The sequence below is a fragment of the Girardinichthys multiradiatus genome, chromosome 7, assembly GCF_021462225.1.
Source record: "Girardinichthys multiradiatus isolate DD_20200921_A chromosome 7, DD_fGirMul_XY1, whole genome shotgun sequence".
NCBI lineage: Eukaryota > Metazoa > Chordata > Actinopteri > Cyprinodontiformes > Goodeidae > Girardinichthys > Girardinichthys multiradiatus.
The window spans coordinates 14,706,507-14,721,555 of record NC_061800.1 but is presented as its reverse complement, the minus strand read 5'-3'; the positions used below and the strand labels follow the sequence as shown (position 1 = coordinate 14,721,555).

The 15,049-nt window shown below is 38.9% G+C and overlaps 1 protein-coding gene across 1 annotated transcript in view; it reads left to right on the top strand.

Annotated features, from left to right (window-relative positions):
* Positions 1-15,049, top strand: part of slc49a4 (solute carrier family 49 member 4) — a 71,854-nt gene that overhangs the window by 39,201 nt on the left and 17,604 nt on the right. The window contains exons 7-8 of the mRNA XM_047370120.1: positions 6,140-6,267; positions 10,389-10,571. Of these exons, the coding sequence (XP_047226076.1) occupies positions 6,140-6,267; positions 10,389-10,571 (311 nt within the window). The remainder of the gene's footprint in view (positions 1-6,139; positions 6,268-10,388; positions 10,572-15,049) is intronic.

The window sequence follows — 15,049 nt, the reverse complement described above, 5'->3', positions numbered from 1 at the left end:
TGGTTTGGAAATGCTTTGCCATCTCACCTTTTTTAGAAATCACCTGGATTTTATTTATTTATGATAAACCATCAGATTGGAATTTCTACAGCTGAGTTGTCTGTGATCTTCTCTGCTTTAGGGGCTTTAGGGGTGCAAGGAAATGTTTTTGTCCATCTCTGGCATGACCAAGGACTTCCTGGAAGTAAAAAAAATCTTCAGAGAAGACCTCAGTTAAATGGTTTGAATTTGGATGAGAGAAGTGACTACACAGCATGGCTAGAAGATAAGATTAGTAGAGAACTTTAGGTGTAGCAGCTTTGTTTTCCAAACATATTACGGTATTACAATTAGTATTTGTTAATTTAGGACAGAACTATGATGCAATTTAACCACACTTGCTGTATATATATTTCATTGTGTCCATGTAAAATGGAGAATGAGAGTCAAATATGACATTAAAACTTCTGTTTTAGTGTATTTAATCACAGAAAGCTGATGCTCTCATTAAGTATGTCAACACTTACTGGGACTTTATTTGGAAATTAATGTCAGATGTGATTTGTCAGCTCTTTGATTTAAAACTGCTTGACAAAAACTGTTTCACATAAGATAAAGCAAAAGGAACTAAATAGAATATTAATTTCTTCACTGACTTTATATTTTTCATTCTCTTATCTAAATATGAGCTTTGGTTTATTTTATAATGTCTGCTTTTGACATCTTGCTGCAAAAGATCATTTATTTCTTTCATTTAAAATCTCGTTGATTTATTTATTAAATTGAGTTGGGAGTAATCTTTCTACTTGCAGCCTTAATAAATTAATGTTATGATGTAACCTATACAGTGCCTGCGAAAGTTTTCAAACCCTAGGTGGTTGAGCTAAACAAAGTAGTGCATAATTGTGAAGGAGTAGAAGACATGTTTTACAAATAAAATTTAAGAAAGTGTAGCGTTTCAGCTATGTTTACCTCTGATCCACTTAATTAAAATTCCAGTAAAATAAACTGCTTTCAGCAGTCACCTCTTCAGTCCACGTCTGAAATTTAATATTGGTTTAAATACAGCTATTCTGTTAAGAGGTTTGCTAGCGAACATTACTGAACACAGCATCATGAAGACCAAGGAACACAGCTGAGAGGTCAGGGAGAAAGTTATGGAGAAGCTTAAAGTGGGGTTAGATTATAAAGCAACATCCCACGCTCTGGAAATTTTACAGAACACTGTTTAATCCAGTTTATCATAAAAAGGTCATCAGCTACAGTGAAAGTCATTAATCAGCTTTTTTTCCTGGAATACGCAGCCTCTTTAGGAAAGCACAACTCCGCATTTACCTACAAATTGGCTCTTTCCAATGGGCGCTTGTATGACGGGGTTGTTAAACCAGCCGTAGTCCAAATCTTTGCACCTTTCACGAAATATACATGGCAGAAAAACTAGTATCCGTTCATCAGCTGATGGGTTCAAAGTAAAATTCTTGGCCCTTTCTTTTTGAAGCAAAACAAAGAGAGTGGAAAGAATAACTTAATAAGCATCAACAATTATCTCCCCATTACATTTTCCCAGGAGAGATGTAGGTGAGTAAAAAGGAGTTGGCAGGAATCCAAACCAGGTAATTTTCCTTCACATCACGGAGGCCTGAGGGGTGCAGAGCTCCAGTTTAATGAGATGATACAAAGCAAATATAAATGACGATCAGCTCCTGCCTAATGCCTGTAAACAGGAACTATCTGTGATTGCATGTTGACCGTCATATTATTCTGTCTCTGTGCTGTGCTTGCCCCGCTAAAGATGCAGATAGGCCGACATGATATCTTTCTAGTGTTGGTGTTATATTATGAGCTGCATGCACTGGATGATGATTCAGTGTTTATGGGTAATAAATGCTGTTACGGAGGTGGAAAATACTGACTTTTAATTATAATATACAGTGCAGACCAAAAGTTTGGACACACCTTCTCATTCAAAGAGTTGTCTTTATTTTCATGACTATGAATATTGTAGCTTCACACTGAAGGCATCAAAACTATGAATTAACACATGTGAAATTATATACTGAACACAAAAGTGTGAAACAACTGAAAATATGTCTCATATTCTAGGTTCTTCAAAGTAGCCACCTTTTGCTTTGATTACTGCTCCGCACACTCTTGGCATTCTGTTGATAAGCTTCAAGAGGTAGTCACCTGAAATGGTTTTCACTTCACAGGTGTGCCCTGTCAGGTTTAATAAGTGGGATTTCAAGCCTTTTAATGGGTTGGGACCATCAGTTGTGTTGTGCAGGAGGTGGATACAGTACACAGCTGATAGTCCTACTGAATAGACTGTTAGAATTTGTATTATGGCAAGAAAAAAGCAGCTAAGTAAAGAAAAACGAGTGTCCATCATTACTTTGAGAAATGAAGGTAAGTCAGTCCGAACAATTGGGAAACTTTGAAAGTGTCCCCAAGTGCAGTCGCAAAAACCATCAAGCGCTACAAAGAAACTGGCTCACATGAGGACCGCCCCAGGAAAGGAAGACCAAAAGTCACCTCTGCTGCGGACGATAAGTTCATCCGAGTCACCAGCCTCAGAAATCGCAGGTTAACAGCAGCTCAGATTAGAGAACAGGTCAATGCCACACAGAGTTCTAGCAGCAGACACATCTCTATAACAGCTGTTAAGAGGAGACTGTGTGAACCAGGCCTTCATGGTAAAATAGCTGCTAGGAAACCACTGCTGAGGACAGGCAACAAGCAGAAGAGACTTGTTTGGGTTAAAGAACACAAGAAATGGACATTAGACCAGTGGAAATCTGTGCTTTGGTCTGATGAGTCCAAGTTTGAGATCTTTGGTTCCAACCACCGTGTCTTTGTGCGGCGCAGAAGAGGTGAACAGACGGACTCTACATGCCTTGGTTCCCACCGTGAAGCATGGAGGAGGAGGTGTGATGGTGTGGGGGTGCTTTGCTGGTGACACTGTTGGGGATTTATTCAAAATTGAAGGCATACTGAACCAGCATGGCTACCACAGCATCTTGCAGTGGCATGCTATTCCATCCGGTTTGTGTTTAGTTGGACCATCATTTATTTTTCAACAGGACAATGACCCCAAACACACCTCCAGGCTGTGTAAGGACTATTTGACCAAGAAGGAGAGTGATGGGGTGCTCCGCCAGATGACCTGGCCTCCACAGTCACCGGACCTGAACCCAATCGAGATGGTTTGGGATGAGCTGGACGCAGAGTGAAGGCAAAAGGGCCAACAAGTGCTAAGCATCTCTGGGAACTCCTTCAAGACTGTTGGAAAACCATTTCAGGTGACTACCTCTTGAAGTTCATCAAGAGAATACCAAGAGTGTGCGGAGCAGTAATCAAAGCAAAAGGTGGCTACGTTGAAGAACCTAGAATATAAGACATATTTTCAGTTGTTTCACACTTTTTTGTTCAGTATATAATTTCACGTGTTAATTCATAGTTTTGATGCCTTCAGTGTGAAGCTACAATATTCATAGTCATGAAAATAAAGAAAACTTTTTGAATGAGAAGGTGTGTCCAAACTTTTGATCTGTACTGTATATTCTCACAGGAGGGTTAAATCGCTTTCTTTACTAAATGACTAGAGTAATGTTGAAGTTGCATCACCCTGCCTGCAGGGGTTTGTAACAATGCATCCAGCTCACAAGAGGAGACAACTTCATGAGAATAAGACAAGGTTTTTAAAGATTTTTAGTGGCCTTTATTTTTTCCCAGTATTTTTTTGAGTAAATAGACAGGAAAGAGGGGCGGAGCGAGAGGGGAAGACATGCTGCAAATCGAGGACTAAGGCCTCTGTATACGGGTCGCGTGCCTATCCCTCTACACCACCAGCGCTGCGCCACTAAAACAAGATAGTAATATTCTTAAGTTTAAAAAAAAAAATCTGAATCACAAACTATGTTTTGAAGTTTGTGTGACCAGTGGACAATATTCCAGTCCAGATTTAACAAGTCTATTTATTGCAATACTAATGCTAAGGTGGTCTTGATACCAAAAAAGTTTGGAAATTGCCCATTTAGTGTTTTCACAAATTCAACCTATGCTTTAAAGAATCTCTGGCATGAAATCCAATTATTCAATTCGATCAAATGTAGCCCAGACTAATGAAAAACTGTTGAAAAGGCTCGTGGTTTAGCTTTAATTGGAAGCTGTAAAGTGAATGCCATCTTTGTGAGGACCCACAATTCTGCCAGCCCAATAAGCAGGCGGACTGGCTGACACGGACTACAGAACAGGGCAACTCAATAACTACTTCCTTTTCATACTTCAAAATAAAAGCCTCACACATGGATACACAATGTCAAGCTTAAAGCATTCATAAATGAGGCTCATGATAAAAACTTGCACTTACTTTACCAGAAAAAGAGTTACATGCTTACAGCTGCTAACCACAGCCAGTTATTGTTAAGCTGCTGTCATGGTTTCCTATTTTGCCGTGTATACTGGCATACTGTATGCATGTCATGCTTTGTGGCTTTAGATGTTAGGAAATGATAGGAATTTTTAGGACAATCAATTCCTGGGTTGTCTTTTAAGTGTGTATGTCGGTTTGAATGCTCTCAGTTTACCTCAGTGTGTATACTGTACACACTCATGTCCATGTATGTTACTCTTTGAGACATCGCCATCTTTATCTATTTATTTATTTTCAATGCTCCAGGATTTGTCAGATAATTATTATACAGATTAATCGGACAGTAATGGATGGATTCAGTTTGAAGAATCCCACCTCCCCAGGTAAGTGAACCATCTGCATAGCCCATCATGAGATTAATTAGTGTCATTAGTTTTGTCAGCATAACCATTTTTTATTTTAAAAATATTTTTCTGTTTTTAAAAACTACAAAGCTGTTGTATTAGAACCCATAAAACCAAAATGGAAAAACTAAACTGACATTTGCTAAACAGTGACAAACATCCTTATCAAGTGTACTTTGGGACTAGATAGGGAACTATCCAAAATAAGCTACTTAGTTTAAATAAAGCATCAGATTGGAATTTACACAGCTGAGTTGTCTGTGATCTTCTCTGCAAAGGGTTGAGGGGTGTAGGGAAATGTTTTTGTCCATCTCTGGCACCAGAAGTGAATGAAGAGTTGTGGATGTGAGCCAGCCTGTGGCAGATGGCGGATGCAGATTTCAGGGAGTGCAGTTGCAGCCTGAGAACCGAGATCCATATATTTTTGGCAGTAGCAGGACCATGAACTCTTCAGTTGTTATTTTATCAGGAGAAAAACAGTTCATTAGGTTAAGCCCTGTAGCCTGTCACAGTGATCTGCACAAGTATTCACGTGTTTTTCATGTCCTGTGAACATGGAGCTAATTTGTCTGTGCAGAAGAGACAGCTTCTAGAATTTCAGAAGTCATTAACGTCTTGTAAAAATGCCACAGGGGAACATAGTGGGAATGTGCTCTCCATCAACACAAAGGATGTTTTCCGTCGTTCGCTTGCTTTCAGCTCATTGACAGAACGTCACCACCCAGCTGAACCAATCAATCATGTGCAGCAGGTCCTTTTATTATTGTATTGGGTTACTTGTCAGGTTCGGCCCTCTTTTCTTCTGCATCTTGTCTGTGACCAATGAAATGAAAGCAATTAGTGTCTGTCTTTGCTGCAGGCTTCTACAGCCTCATCTAATCTTCCTCAAGCATACATATATCTACCCAGTGGAGAAAAGAGGACCAGTTAAAATAAATTTAGACAGGGCTGCAAGGAGAAGTCTCATAACTTAAAAGAGCTCTTTGTAAATATGGCCCAATGGCTTCTTTTCTACATTATAATAAGTTGCATGTCTTGAGTTTCCCTGCTCAGTTGGTGAGACAAATTGAATCAACTCTAAGCATTTCTTCTTCTAGTCTAATGAAAAGTGGAACCGACACACTCAGAAGTGGGAGACGGAAATGATCTATCCTTCCTGTGAAACAGTGCATATCCTGTGTAATATATGTTGACACTCCTCAGAAGAAACAGAGTTGCTGAAAAATTGCTTCGTATCATCTTGTGTTTATAAGACGCATCTTGTTTCCAGAGCAGACATATTTATTCTTGTCAGCCTGTAACTTTGAATTTGTTTCAGTGTTTTACATTTTTACACAGCTGGGATTTCTTGTCCCCAACACCCCCCACCCCCTCTGAACCTCAGATTTGCAGACTCCATCCGTGGAATGCTGAAGCTGATCCTGGTGCTGATGATGGCTGGAGCCTCGCTGTCCTCGACATGGTTTACACTCACCTGTTTGAGCACAATTACCCACCTCCCAGTCACTCCAGGTAGGCCCACTCTAACATCATGATCAAGGTGACTCTTTGATTTTCCAGTCACTGAAGCTTACAGCCACTTTTTCCACCCTGTAGTTACTGTCTCATTGTGCGTGTTGGAGTACAAAGTCAAAATGATTAAAGAAACTAGCTGCCGCAGCTGGGCTATCAGTCAATTCACTTTAGTGATAAAACCTTTAGGGATGTTAGTGGATTTAGTTTCCATTTCCCTAAACCATCTAATAAGAACAAAATCATGTATTTCTGAACCACAGATGGTAATTAGGATCGTCTATCACCATCATTCTTCCAACCCCTAGAACATCGTCTTTCTAGCTCACGTCCTTGTATCCCAGACACCAGCAGCCTGACGCAGCCAGCTCCCAGTCTTGTTTGTTTGGCATCTCACCTAAGAGGGTGATGGGATAATTTAACAAAATATGCCGAAATACCTTGTTAGTCACACATACACACTCACACCCACACAAAGAAGCAAATTAATTCTAAGAGGAAATTTTATATTTTAGAACCATAAAACCTCCCAGCCTTCAAAGTATAAAACATAAATTAAACACAGTATTTCCACTGTTTTTCACTCAGAAATGTAAAAGTGATGTTAAAACACCCTTTTCTGACATAAACAGAGCCCTTGTAGCCGCACTCTTCTGAAATGGAAATATACTACCATATAAAGATGAAGTTAGAAGACGTTGCTCATTCGCTATCCATCTGCACACCTCCGCGGCTGATGTCATCTCCACCTTACGTTACAATGTGCCGTTGGGAACCACAGAGCGTGCTATATTAGTAAACCAAAAACAATGTGTTTTCTTTCTAAACACAGGAAATATATTAAATTGATGTGATGTGTGGTTGAAGGTTGAAAGTCAAACAAACACAGCTTCATATTTTATTAATGCAACTTGTCTACTTTGATGCCAGATGCAACTCTGATTTAGTAAAGGGAATCAAGCAATTTGGATACCATCTCCAGATACCCTTTTTGTAGAGCAAAGCAGCCCTGGCACATGTAGGCAACTAGCTTCTCCATGTGGTACAATCGAAATGTAAAAAAAGAAATTATGTGGGGCCACTTTTGGCAAATGAAAAAGGACAAAGTGGGCACTTTTGTTTTCCCCAAAGATCCCCTATGTACGTCGGTGAGCTTTGTGAAAGTAAACCATTTAGGAGGATGGAATTTCCCCATCCACCATAAACTGTCTCTCTGTTGGAAGCATTTTAGGGCCAATTGGTTTGAAACAAACCAAAGTTAGCTTTAAGGGAACCAACAACTCAAGGCTTTGGACAAGGTACAACAGTTGATGCCATATCAGGAGCAGATAACTCTGGGAGTGAGTCAACAGCCAGACTCCAGTCTCCAAGTGACTGCTCTGCGACAACATTCAGCTGGCATAGAAATGCGAATTACTGCTATCTTGAGCTACAAATCTGTGCACCAATGAAAACGGAAAATTGTACAACTGATATTTAAAAATCAATCAAAAAAAAAAAAAAAAATTTACTCTAATGTGACCGAATGTAATAAATGCTTCATTTTGCTGTTTTTTGTAATAACAAGTTTGGCCGTTGTTACATTTTTCTTTTAGAAGTCACCAAAACATGCTCCAGTTATATAATAATATTATATACAATCCTATTTTTATAGCTTAAAAGCAGTTCAAGGTTATAAATATTTAGTTGGACCCCTAGTTGTAAACCTAATTTATGGTGATTGAAACAGTTCATCCTTCCAAAAAACACTTTGATGCCATCAAAGAGGTACAGATTGACACAAGCCACCAAATCAACTTTTTTATAGACTTTAAACTGTAAAACAAACAGGCTTAATTTGGTAACAAGACTTATTGCGCAGACTATTGCCACTTTTTACTATTCTACAAAATAGTAAGACAAGTATAACAGGTTATTTTAGCTGGTTAATCGGTTGTGCTCTGCCTGCAGTCTGCTTCTGAACAGACTAGCCAACTGTAGTTTTAAACACACTTTCTTAATAAGAGGGGTGGGTGGTGCTCCTTTTCTTAACAAAACACGACTGTTGAGGTTATTTTATAGACTGAAATATGTGTGTTGCCCTGTGAGGGGAAAGTTTTGTAGCCATTCTTTTATTCAGCTAAACGGCAGTGCTTAGCAATAAGTGAGAGAAGGGACGTTTTATTGGTAACAGGCCCATGTCTAGTTTCAATACTTTATTCTTGACCCGACAAAAGACATGAACACAAAAAATGTAAATATAGAAGATAAAGAAGATATATTAGAATAAACAGACAGATTGTGACTCCAAACATATCGACAAAGCAACCAACTCCAATTAATAAAATCAAATCAACAATTAAAACATGAATGTTTATGGGTTGTGTGTGGAAAAAGCATTATCTATATAAATATTACAAAAGCACAGGAAGAACATGCAAGATCCACATAGGCTAGATCCGACCAAAACACATTGTTGCTGTGAGGCCACACTTTAGTTAACGACTGACTGTAGACAGGTTTTCTTGTGCAACAGATATTTATAGATCTATTGCGCAAAATTCTGGCCTTGTTCTCATTTTTACATTTTCTCCCATTGTACAATAATTACCGCGTTCCTTAGAGATGATTAGTTATCAGCTTCCTTCAAAGGATATCTCCTACTTTTTGGGATCTGATCATATATAGTCTGATATATAACACGGCTGCTTTTGAAGACTGCCTCCTGGGGTCAGGATTCCCAGTTGTAAACCTGTACACTGGAATGTGATGGTCCTCAGAGGAGCTATGATAAAAGGACGTGCAGACAAATGGGAGTTCAGTCGTTTCACTGAGATTAGGGAGAATAGGGGGACTCTCATGATCCAGAGCTGATGAGTTAGTTCCTTAACACATTCACTCTTTTACACAGATGCCTCTTCTGAGACTGAAACAAATGTAACACCAGCCAGCTTTTCCTGCAAATATTCGAAAATGCATTTTGAAAATACTGAATGTAGTTCCTATGAGCTAGTTTTGCAAACACATGCCGAAAAATTAAAAAACATGATAGCATATTGTTTTTTAAATCAAAATTCAAAATCCCAGCTCAGTTCAGTAATACCCAGAAAATAAGGCAGCCACTTCCAGCGCAAAGACTTGCATTCTCACCATGCACAATGACCAAATGAGACAAGCTGTTAACCAAATGGACACCTGTGTGTTTTGGCAAAAGAATAAGAAATTTTGTTTTAATGTACTGCAGTATCCATGACACGAGCTGCTTCCTAATGCGGTGTGTGCAGGCACACTAAAACCAGTGATGTGTTGCAAAATAAATTGAAAATGAATTGGCGGGCAAAGGCAATCAACATGTTTTGTTGTACATCATGCCAGACTTGTACAAATAGTCCTCCCAGATGGAAAGTAAGAAATAGGACTGGATATATCACACCTCACTCAACTTTTTTATATGTAGTTGCAACAACTATGGCTCCAGAGCCCAATGAGTGTGATACGGTCTAGTATTAAAATAAAGCACTGAATTACTGTTGCCGCTCATTCATCAAATAATATTTTTCCCAAAGTTAGTTTTTTTTGTTTTTTTTATAGATTTAAGTGAGAAAATAGAAAATGAAAATATAGTTTTGTAGAAAAACAAATCCCAGTTACAGAGAAATGTGTTTTATGCTAAACATGTTCTGTTAGCTTGTGCACCTACTGCCTCTGACCAATTATTTCTGAGACACAGCTTACAAAAGACGAACGTCATAGTTATAAAGTTAGCCAGAAAAACACATTTCTAGTGACAAACTAATCATGTCACACTGAGGAAAGGGGCAAGGAGATGTTGGAATTGGGTCTGGGAAAGATGGCCATTTACTGTGAAAACACCTACAGGATTTTAGCTAGGTTTCTGTTAAATTGCCACCTTGAGGGCTCGCTTACTAAATGGACCGAAGTTTCATGGTGAAGGTCCATCATAAATCTGGTCCCTGGTTAAAAAAAAAGAAACAAAAGGAGGAGCTGGAATTCCTTAAAGGTTGAATATTTCACTACTGTTCTAGAAACTGGTCCCTCCTGTCCTTTTTTCAAAAAAATGTTCGGTTGATTTTGTTTATCTGCTACATTAAAAATATTTGGTTTGTTCTGTCTTTTCCCAGCCATTCTCTACGCTTCCTGCATCCTGGTTGGCATATTTGTCAACAGCAGTGTGCCGATTTTCTTTGAGCTCTTCATCGAGACGGTGTACCCGGTCCCTGAAGGCATCACCTGTGGGGTCGTCACATTCCTAGGGAACTTGGCTGCTGGCCTGCTACTCTTCTTCCTCACCTTTTACCCCACAAGTAAGACCAAAAGGGCAGAAACTGAATGCTTTTATGTATTTATTATTGGCCTCTGACTTTCACTTCTCAGTTCAGGTTTGTTATGTTAAAAATTAAAGCCTTCAGTCGCACACATATGCAATGTGAACAACTGTTTAAATGAATAAATGTTAGATTACCTGGTGCACATGAATGCAACTCAGAATATTGAGTGTGAATGAAGTAGAATAGAGTCTTATAGAATAAATTTAATGGATTAGTATTAATGTAGAATCCTTATACTTAAAACTTAGAGCCAATGAACAGATGATCACACTTTTTTTTTAAAAAGAGAACATTTTCCTGTTTTTGTTTTATTTCTATCTTTTTGTTTATTTATGCAGCAATCAGTCTGGGTGGAGACACATTAAGGAAAATCTATTTCTATAGAAGATGTAAATTCACATTTCAACTAAATGCAGGAACTGTAATGACTGTGCTTAGGTAAATGGCTTACATGCAAAGGTGTGTATCCCAATATTTAACCAGCTGCAGAGCATGCTTATTTTCCCAGGGACAGCCAGTAAAGATAGGGGAAGGAGAAAAAACACATAAATGAAAAGATCTTAAAATATTAAGAATTCCCTCCTTGATATGAAGATTCAGGCACAACCAGAACCACGCATTGTCAGGTAGGGGGCAACAAAGTAGCAGCATCACTGTCCAGATACAGTTCTGCAGTTCAAGATACACGTACGGATAGAGTGGGACACTCCTGAATTTAGAACAACATGACAGAAAGCCCGTTCTGTAAAATATAGAAATATTAAACTTTTTTCCAAAAGTAGTTGCATGATTTTGAAGATTATGATGTGTAAAGCTGCTAGTTTGCATGCCTGAAGTTATTTTGATCTAACTACATCTGGAGTGTATGAATGTGTGTGCTTCTCTGAGTGTGACTGAGTGAATGTGGCCCTGATATACAGCTCTACAGGGTAGGTATGACCTGAAAAATACTGTATAAATTAAGTCTATTCACTGTTGAGTCCATTTATGGTTGGATGGATCACAGCATGACAGCAAGGTCACTTTTCATCATAAAACATATCGTATGTCTGTACAGTGATTCAGTCATTGACCAAAGTTAATTTGAAATGAAAAGAACTTAAATTATTTAGTTATAACAATGTAATTTATTGCATTAAATTAATTGCCAGGCCTCTGATTAACCAGATACATTTTAATCATGTCCCATCACTAATTTACTTGTCATTTTCCAAAGGTTTTTGCCCTCTTTCATCTCTAAAAGCGTTAATTTATAGTTTTTATGAAACTATATCCCAACTCTATGCGGGATGTCATCAGAATTAACCATTATATTTTATTGGAGTTATGATCATTAATATTTAAATTTTTTGCATTCTAAACCTGATTGTTTCTATTTTAGGTGTAAAGATTAAACCTCCTCTTATGGAATTGTTTTTATTTTTATGTATTTATTTAATAATTTTCTGCCATTCCTGGAGGTCATCTCCAAAATTATCAGGCTTTTATTTAATTTTATTTATTTCATTTCATTTTTAATTTAATTTTTAATTTTATTTTATTTTATTTTATTAGGTAAGATATATCTTTCTCCTACCAAAAAGAGGCATTATTGTTGAGAAATCCAGTTTCGGATACTTTTTTTTATTGTTTTGCTTTTACATAACAAAATTCAGATTTATCTAAGATAAACCAAGTAGGATCAGAGGCTATTCCCTGTTTGTACTGTCAGTTTGGCTCAGGATGTTGATCAAGAGAGTGAAGGCTTGTTACACTTGTGAGATATTAACTGGATTTATCTTCTGCTATAACTGGAACAGTTGAGGGACAACTTAATCAGAATGAAAGCAGTTTTAAATTTGTGATCCACATGACAAGTACTGTTTTCTGATTTATTTGAAATGACCGCATGTCAGTTGTCAGTGTGATGATGAATCATAGATGAGACAGAAATATATCAGCTGTGGATTGATCTACCTCAGGCTGAGACACAGGCATACTACCACAAGAGCTGGACTTATAAAGTATACATGATGCATCCTCTGCTCGGTACTTCTCTCTGCTTTTCAGAATGATTGACTACACTATGTGGCTGAATGAAGGTCTCTGAACATCTCAGATGGTTGTGTGTGCTTATAAGTGCTTGTACTGTATGTGTTTATGTGTGTGAGAAGCTGAGGGATGTCTAAAAATGGATATCTACAATCTGTGCAACAAGAATTGAAAAGATCAGGCATATTAGATGGTGATTTTAGTATCTATTTTCTTCAGTTCCAACCTTGTAGTTGATAAATAGATAATGATGCACCCAAGGTTGCTTGTTAGAGAGTTATCTTTGCTTCAGGCATAGTAAAGGGAGACTGGAGATGGCTACCACTTCGGTGTATTGCTAGCTACTTTCTACTTGCGTATAGTGTCTCTCAAAGTCTGCTTCCACATCATCTTGTCCCAGCAATCATTGTGTGACACATAGGACTACATATTACCATCATACTACTATCATATCTGATGTAAAAACATCTCTTGGTTGACCTAATCCAAAATGTATGTATTTTAGCATGTTATTACATTTTATACTCATTATTCTTAACTACAATATAAATCCTAAAATAAATCAAATCTGTTCTGTCTCTTAACTATTTTGAACATCCCCACATTGTTTCCAGACTTTTTGCTTCCCAGTTGCACCCAGTAATATTCTTAAACCTCTGTAGTTCTAACAAAGTTCATTAACATTTCAACTCTGCAAGCCATGATTTGTGACCAGCTGGTGGAAAACTCAAAAATCAGATCTTTTTCTGAGTAGAGATTGCACCATTCACCCTGACAACAACGCTCTTTCTTGTGGACTCTGTTACTAAGAGAGGAAGACTTGCCATTTTCAGTATTGGTGAGCTTTTAAAAATGAAAGAAAAATCACAGAGATTCAAAAACGCTTGTGATTCATTTAGGAAGACTTGAGTCAGAGAAAGGAAGACTTTAAGCAGATAGCTGCAGGGCTGTACATATAACATTAAATTTTCAATGCCCTTTATAGCTTTGAACAGCTTTTGTCCATCCAAAACATTGTTTTTTTTTACCGTGTCCTGTCCAGCAGAGTAGCGCTCAGAATTGTTGTCTGAGTGCCAAGAAGAAGCCCAACAGATTTACTTTCACAAGTGGAGCATTACGGCTATTGCTATAATGCTCCGCTTGATATATACATAAAAAAACTTTATTGGAAACTGCTTTGGGATTATTTCAATTGCAAAGGTCACGGAGACCGAAACGAAAATAAAATAAAAAGAAGCAATAAAGAAAGAGAGGTGGGGGAAAAAGGGAAAAAAGGAGAAAAGAATAATGAGAGAAAGAAGGATGATGAGAATACAAGAAAACTGCTTCTACACCTACAGAAACATATATAACAGCATTGTTACTGAAAAGTGTATGGTACTAATGAATGCAAGATGTATTTAGTGGTAACTGCAGCTCAACATACCTAAATATAACATATGTGCATCTGTTAATACTTGAATATGAGTGCGCTTATGTATATAAGGTTCACCATACAAATATGCAATGCAAGGAGCCACAGACCTGCCCCTCTGGATCCGATAGAGACACATAGGAGATCTGAGCCATAAACATCCATAGGCCCCCAGAGCATGGGAAACCAAGGATGAAACTGCCAAGACTACTGCAACCCCCCAGAGAAGAGCAGAGGAGAGCCCCAAGGGAATCACCCAGTAGCCACAGAGCAAAAGCCCCAGGGAGCTGCAGAGACAAACCCACTGGCCCCACTGGCAGCAGTTTACACCTGAGCAGATCCAGCCATGGACCCAGAGATTTGAGACCCTGGGGCACATCAGTCAACAAGCAGAGGCCCGACGGAGCCAGGGGGCCTCCGGGAGTGAGCCGGGTCACACTAAAGCACCCACCCCGGAACACAGGGCCAATACACCGGCGGGCAGAGACACCAGCCACCGGCAGTGTGTGGCGTGGGGAGGAAATAGGCCCCACATTTGATGGGGGGTCTAAACTGATCCAGGAGAGGGAGCAGTCTGAGACCCAACCTGACACAAAAACAAGCACACACAGTCACAATCAAACATTCCCACCCTTATGTGTACACATAAAAACACTCAGACTCACGCACCCAACGTAAAGACACACAACAAGGGGTGTTGTACACTCACTCACACTCCTCAAACATATGCTCTACTACCAGGTCCATAGGTCCCTGGCTGGCGACATGCACCCCAGGCTGGCGGCCTCCACCATGCCCCCGCCACCACACAAACACACCACATCACTGCCACTTCAAGGACAGCCCATGGGAAAACATCAATCAGCTCAGCTCCACTGTCACCGCTCAGCCGATTCAAATGCAGGTGACCCCACATCCAAAAAGAGGACACAACCCCTCCACGCCCTGCCACCCCCCCATAACAACACAAAATTATCAAAGTTTAAAGTTGAATTAAAGTTGATGCTCT